Source organism: Larus michahellis, chromosome 18 (genome assembly GCF_964199755.1).
Source record: "Larus michahellis chromosome 18, bLarMic1.1, whole genome shotgun sequence".
NCBI lineage: Eukaryota > Metazoa > Chordata > Aves > Charadriiformes > Laridae > Larus > Larus michahellis.
The window spans coordinates 7,510,322-7,517,213 of record NC_133913.1 but is presented as its reverse complement, the minus strand read 5'-3'; the positions used below and the strand labels follow the sequence as shown (position 1 = coordinate 7,517,213).

At 55.6% G+C, this 6,892-nt stretch overlaps 1 gene segment (V, D, J or C); it reads right to left on the bottom strand.

The window, feature by feature from the left end:
* Positions 1-3,326: 3,326 nt before the first annotated feature.
* LOC141732622 (T cell receptor alpha variable 4-like) lies at positions 3,327-5,322 on the bottom strand. The segment is given in 3 exon segments: positions 3,327-3,367; positions 4,143-4,508; positions 5,271-5,322. Coding segments are annotated over 3 exon segments (459 nt in total).
* Between the last annotated feature and the right edge of the window lie 1,570 nt (positions 5,323-6,892).

Sequence of the window (6,892 nt, the reverse complement as noted above, 5' to 3'; positions counted from 1 at the left end):
ACAAGAAAAAAAGGAAAGTTTATGATCTTTGGACAAGGGGGTTGTCTACTTAAGAAAAATGCCGAGATGTAGATAAGCCATGCAGGGCAAAAATTAGAAGGGCCAAAGCTCAAGCAGAACTCATCTTGGCCACCGCAGTTAAAGATAACAGGAAGAGGTTCTTTTAGTATATCAATAGAAAAAGGAAGACTAGGGAAAATGTAGGCCCACTAACGAATGAGGTGGGCGCCCTAGTGGTGGAAGACACAGAGAAGGCAGAGCTACTGAATGCCGCCTTTGCTTGAGTCTTCACTGCTAAAGATGTCCCTCATGAATCCCAGGCCCTGGAGGCAAGGGGGAAGGTCTGGAGAGAGGAGGAGTTTTCCCCAGTAGGGGAAAATCAGGTTAGAGACCACTTGGCCAAACTGGACATCCATGTCGGTGGGCCCTGACGAGATGCACCCGCGAGTGCTGAGAGAGCTGGCACATGTCATTGCTTGGCCACTCTCCATGATCTTTGAAAGGTCATGGAGAACAGGAGAGGTGCCTGAGGACCAGAGGAAGGCCAATATCACTCCAGTCTTCAAAAAGGGCAAGAAGGAGGACTCAGGGAACTACAGACCGGTTAGTCTCACCTCTGTCCCTGGGAAGGTAATGGAGCGACTCGTTCTGGATGTCATATCCAAGCACGTTCAGGAGCAGGAAGTTATTGGAAGTGGCCGACATGGATTTACCAAGGGTAAATCATGCTTGACCAATCTCATAGCCATCTATGATGTTATAACTGGTTGGCTGGATGAGGGGAGAGCAGCAGGTGTCATCTACCTTGACTTCAGCAAGGCTTTTGACACTGTCTCTCGTAACATCCTCCTTAGGAAACCGAGGAAGTGTAGACTAGATGAGGGGACAGTGAGGTGGACTGAGAGCTGGCTGTGTAACAGGACCCAGAGGGTTGCGATTAATGGAGCAGGGCTGAGTTGGAGGCCCATAACCAGTGGCGTCCCCCGGGGTCAATACTTGGACCAGTATTGTTTAACATATTCATCAACGACCTGTAGGAGGGGACAGAGTGTATCCTCAGCAAGTTCACTGATGATACCAAACTTGTTGGGGTGACTGACACCCCAGATAGATAGCCGTGCTGCCATCCAGTGTGACCTAGACAGGCTGGAGAGCTGGGCAGAGAAGAACGTAATGTGGTTCAACAAGGACAAGTGTAGGGTCCTGCACCTGGGGAGGAAGAATGTCAGGCACCAATATAGGTTAGGGGTGGACCTCCCGGAAAGCAGTTCTGGAGAAAAGGATCTGGGGGTCTTGGTAGACAGTAAATTATCCATGAGCAAGCAATGTGCCCTTGCTGCCAAGAAGGCCAACAGAGTTCTGGGCTCCTCTGGGCTCCACAGGGAAGAGCGCGGCCAGCAGGGCAAGGGAGGTCATTCTCCCCCTTTCCTCTGCACTGGTGAGGCCAGAACTGGGATAATGCGTCCAGTTCTGGGCTCCCCAGTACAAGAGAGACAGGGAACTACTGGAGAGAGTCCAGCATAGGGCAACAAAGATGAGTGAGAGATTGGAGCACCTCCCTTCTGAGGAAAGGCTGAGAGAGCTGGGACTCTTTAGCCTGGAGAAGAGAAAGCTGAGGGGAGACCTTATGAATGTTTACAAGTGTCTAAAGGGTGGGTTGAAGGAGGATGGTGCCAGACTCTTTTCAGGGGTTCCCAATAACAGGACGAGGGGTAACGGGCACAAGCTGGAACATAGGAAGTTCTGATCAAATATGAGAAAAAACTTCTTTACGGTGAGGGTGACAGAGCACTGGAATAGGCTGCCCACGGAGGTTGTGGAGTCCTCTCCTCTGGAGACTTCCAAGACCCGCCTGGATGCAGTTCTGAGTAATGTGCTCTAGGCAATCCTGCTTTAGCAGGGGAGTTGGACTAGATGATATCTAGAGGTCCCTTCCAACTCTGAAATTCTGTGATTCTGTGAAACACATCCTCGCCTAGATCTAGAAGTGAAATGCTGTGCTTTCTTTTGCTGAACAGCAGAAAGTGGGAGTGGTTTATTTCTAAGGGAATGCCATGAAAACTCCAGAGATGACAATGCCTAAAATGAATCTCAGCATGGGCAGAATTTGCACTGTTTGCCTAGGCCCACCTTGATCTCCGCCTCATGCTCCATAACTCAGGATTCACAGCATCTGGAGGGACATAACCTCACCTGTCCTACCCCCTTTACATTCTTGTCTTATCAAACAGTCTGCTGTCGGGCAACAGGAGGCTGCAGGCTGTTTTCCTGCTTTTTGCTCCTTCTGGAGATCACAACCAGACAAACTGCCCCAAACACGGGAGGAGTGTCCGTGGTGAACTTCTCCTGCCTTCCAGTGACCAGCTGGAGACAGGGTCCTGCACCCACCTCTCCTGGGGTTGGAGACAGGCTCTTTTGTAGCCCGCAATGCGCTCCTTTTCCCTTGGCATTAGCTGAAAGGAGGTAGAACCAGGAGCAGCCAAAACGCAACAGGAAACGGGTGCCTGTCTCCCTGTCCCCATAGGCATATTATTGGCCTTCTTCCCAGGCCATGGATGAGGCCCTTCAAGGGAAATAAACATCCCTGGAAAGAGCATCTCCTACAAATATCCCACCCAGAGTCAGGCACACCACCTGAGACATCAGGTGTGCTGAAGACATCTGGCACAATCATCTTCATCACAGACATCTATTCCCCATCCCTTCAGGTATTCTGGTTACTTCTTTGCATGGGGATGACTCCCTCCAGAAGGGTGAGAAAAGAGGATCATCTTATAAACTCAGGGGTGTTTTTGCTTACAAGGCAATAAAATGCCTTGTGGATGAATTCTGGATTGTGCATGACATGGGATGCTTAAGAGAAGCAGCAGAGACAGTGGAAGGGAAGGATCAAGGCAATTTGGCCAGGAGCAAGCATGGGAAGACAGATGGAGAAAGAGGTGAGAGGGGCCAATCCCATGTGACCATGATGCGTGTACTGACCTGGCCATGCCTGTTGCTCTACCTTGTTTGTCACCTGCCAAGAGTTGCCTGGAAACACATTTCTCAAGTCCAGCTGGAACAGAGAGCAGGGCTGATCCTTCCCTCTGTGCCTTGGAAGCCTCTGCCCATGGGGTTTGACCACCTCTGTCAGCTGCTCGAGCCACACAGGGTTCCCCGGGGACTGGCTGGAGCCCACAGTCTCTTGCCAGAGGCTCCTGCCAGCTCTCACTCCCCTCAGACCTCCAGCCCCTGAGGGCAACTCAGCAAATCCCTTTCTGACTCACTCCTCAAGGAGGAACCTGGCATGCCTTGAGGCTGTGCTCAGTGTGTCCAGGCTAAGCAGTTTACCCTGTCTCCTGGGCCTCAAATCCAAAGGTGCTGAATCCTGTCAAACAAGCTCGTGGTCTCACCACTGAGCCCCTGTGGGAAGCGCTTGAAGGTGCCTCTGACCTTGACATGCCCTTCTCCTGCTGCTGGTGAGCTTCAACTCCTGAACACATGCAACGACTTTGTAATGCTAGCAGGAACATTTTGAAAGCTCTGGGAAATTCTGTAGATGGAGGACTCAGTTTTCCATTGTATATCTGAGCTTTTACAGAGTAACAAAATGAGAAACCCTTTCTGGCTGTCCTTTTCTAAGGACCATTTGGCATTGGCAACTGCGCCCTGGGGTCCCCGTGGTCGCAGAGCAGACAAAAGCAGCTGCTCAGGGTTCCCTCGGCATCCTCGTGGGGAAAGTCAAAAGGCCGAGAAGAGGCCCCGTTTGTTCCATGTCAGCAGTGGGCGGTCCGTGCGGCAGGAGCGAGGGCTGGGCGGCTGCCCGTGGGCAGGAGGATCTCTGCCGCCCACCGCCCTGTGCGGAGCAGAAAGGCGCTGCTCCTGGCCGGGCGCCAGCGGGGCCGGCGGCTGCCATCGCTCCTTGCCGGGCCCCGCCGGACACGGCCAGCGCTCCGGGCGCCATTCCTGCCCCGGCGGCGGCGGCAGTGTGGCGGGGGATTTCTGTGTGCGTCCCGCTGGGAGTGCGGGGTTGGCGCTGCCGTGGCCGGTGGGGCGGGGGAAGCGGTCCGGGGCGGGGGACCAGTTGCGGCCGGGTGGGGCGAGGCGGCCCCGGCGGGCGGAGCGGCAGCGCCCCCTGGCGGGCCCGTCCGGGGCTGTCCCACCGGCCCCGACACACACGCCCGGCCCCGCCCGCGCCGGTTCCTGCCCGGCCGCAGCCCCGGCTCCTCTCCCCGTGTCTCCCAGGGCGCAGTAATACACCGCCGCGTCCCCGCGCCGGGGCCGGGCGAGCCACAGGGCGCTGGAGCGGCGGTCTGCCGACACCCACAGCCGCCCCGGCGGGTCCCGCAGCTCTTTGGAGTCTTTGAGAGTGCTCAGGAGCAGCGCGGGGCCTCGTCCCGGGAGCTGGCGGTACCAGTAGATGAACTCCGTTGGCTGTATATTGGGGTGCGAGCAAGTGATGTTGATTTCGGTGCCCTCGGTGGTCTCTGCCGACGGCTCCTGCAGCACCTGGGCTCTGCCCACAGCCACTGCCGAGAAAGAGAAGGAAAGGCCAAAAATCAAGAATGGTCGCCCAGCTCTGATGGCTCTTTTCCCCAAGAAATCACTACAAAGAGTGGCAGTGTGACAGAGACAGACTGGCACAACTGGGGACAGGGAGCTTATCAACAGGGATGGAGTGTGATCCAGGCATGTGTGGAACAAGGGGAGCAGTCTGGGAGGGAAATTGCAAACGATGCCTGGAGAGACAGAAGGAAAGTCAGGTGCATGGATGGATGGATGAATGATGAGAGGCAGAAGGACAGGAAAGGTGAGTGTGTTACAGTGAAGGATGGAGGGATGAATTCAGACGTATAAAAGGTGAATGCACAGGGGGATGAGTGGATGTATGGCACGATGCAGAAAGCAACCTTGTGCCTACATATATGAGGGAAGCAGAGGGTAAGAAGAGAAAGGGACCTCAGGGAGCAGGAAGAGGGGTTAGGGATGGTAGTTGCATGGAGAGACGGGTCAGAAAATCAGTGAGGGAAGAGCGGAAGAGTAGACAGGGAGAGGGCTTGTTACACTGAAGGAGAGAGGGCTATATTGAGGCCAATTAGGACTGCGGAATGCACAGGGGAAGGAAAGGGTGCATGAAAATAGGAGAGGGGTAAAAAAGGGGCACAAAAGATGGCAGAGACAGGAGCGGGAAAGACAGGCTGAAGAAGGAGAGGGAAGAGTTGGCGCTGGGCTTCCCGGGGAACCCACCGGGCACAGCCCTGGCCCCATCCACCGCCGCCAGCCCCACGCACCCAGCAGCAGCGCGGCCAGCCCTGCCAGCCCTGCGCCCCGGCACCGCCGCATCCCGCCGCTCCGCCGCCCGCGCCTCGCTGCCCCCCGCCAGCCCCGGCTCTCTGCTCCGGCCGCGCCGCCTCCTCTCCGCCGCCTCCTCTCCTCTCCTGCGCCGCCGCCAGCTCCGCCCCGGGGCTCAGCCCTTCGCCGGCGCCGCTCGGGGGCTCGCCAGGGCTCAGGGCGCTCAGCGCACGCGTACCAGTTTCCCACCACACATCTGCAGCAGGCTGGTGCCATCACCACTCCGCTGCACTCGGGCTCCATCTGACCCTGCGAACCTGCAGCTCTCTGTTGCTCATGGACAGGGCAGTGGACAGTATCCCTGCCATAACCAGCACATGCCCTCTTGATGTGTGACACACAAAAGAGACACAGAGAGGCTCAGGCACACTGGCATAGAATCATGCACAAGTTTGTGCTCCCGTATATAGTCACAAAAACCTGGTTATTTACAGTTACACACAACACAAGAACACACATAGGCACACCGTGAACCATGGACTTTGCTGAGGACCCCTGGGAACGGGGCAGTGGTAGGCAGGAAGGGATCATAATCTGGCAGTGCAACATCTGGGGAAGCAACATCAAGTGACCACCAGGGTGAGCTGAAGAGCGAGGGAAAGAGAAGGACATGGCAGGTCCTCCTGCACAGGAGCCCATGGGCGGCCAGCTGAGGATGGCTGAAGATTCTTCCTGAGAACAACAATTCAAACAGCCCCAACAGGTGACCCAAGCTGACATGTCTTTCCTGCCCTGGAACCATACAGCACTTGAGCTGACTCTTCTGTCCACACTGCTGCATTCCTGCCCTGGAAATCCTGGGGCCTTTCATCCCACTGATCACAGGAAGCCTTCACTGGGGAATGGGGAATGGGCATGGAACAAACCTGGAAATGAAAAGGCAGCAGTGTTGGAAACCAAAGCACAGCCCACATCATTAGCTGTGATGGTTTGCATTCAAGATGAGCTTGTGCAAAAATTGTTACCTCTGCAAAGGGTGCCTCTGGTGCTGTGGCAATGAAGGGCAGGTATAAAAGCCAGCCCAAGTCCCTGCTCTCTCATCCACTTCTCTGGCCTCCTTGTCCTTGGGAACCAGGTGAGTCTGCAGCTCCTTCTTCTTTTCCTAAGTGAGGTCTCTCCTTGTTGATGGACATATCAGCTGATATTGTCTGTGGCCTGTGCTGGGGCTTGGATGTTCTTGTCAGAGGGGCGAGCGTCTGCTTAGTGAGAGGCTGGGACGTGGCAGAGGGATCTTTTGGTTTATGCACTAGGGAAGATCCTCCATGGTCCAGGCTGCTTTTTGTAGGGCGATAAGGACCATGGGGCTCTGGGCTGAGCTTTGAGCTCCCCACTCAGTACTGGCCTTAGATTCTTTGTGACGGGGAAACAAGGCTGCTTCTCATTCATGCTTGTGCTCTTCACTGTCTGTATCCTCTCTCCCAGGTGCACCTCCAAACCCTTATAGAATGTCCTGCTACAACCAGTGCCTGCCCTGCCGGCCCTGTGGCCCCACCCCACTGGCCAACAGCTGCAACGAGCCCTGTGTCAGGCAGTGCCAGAATTCCTGCGTTGTCATTGAGCC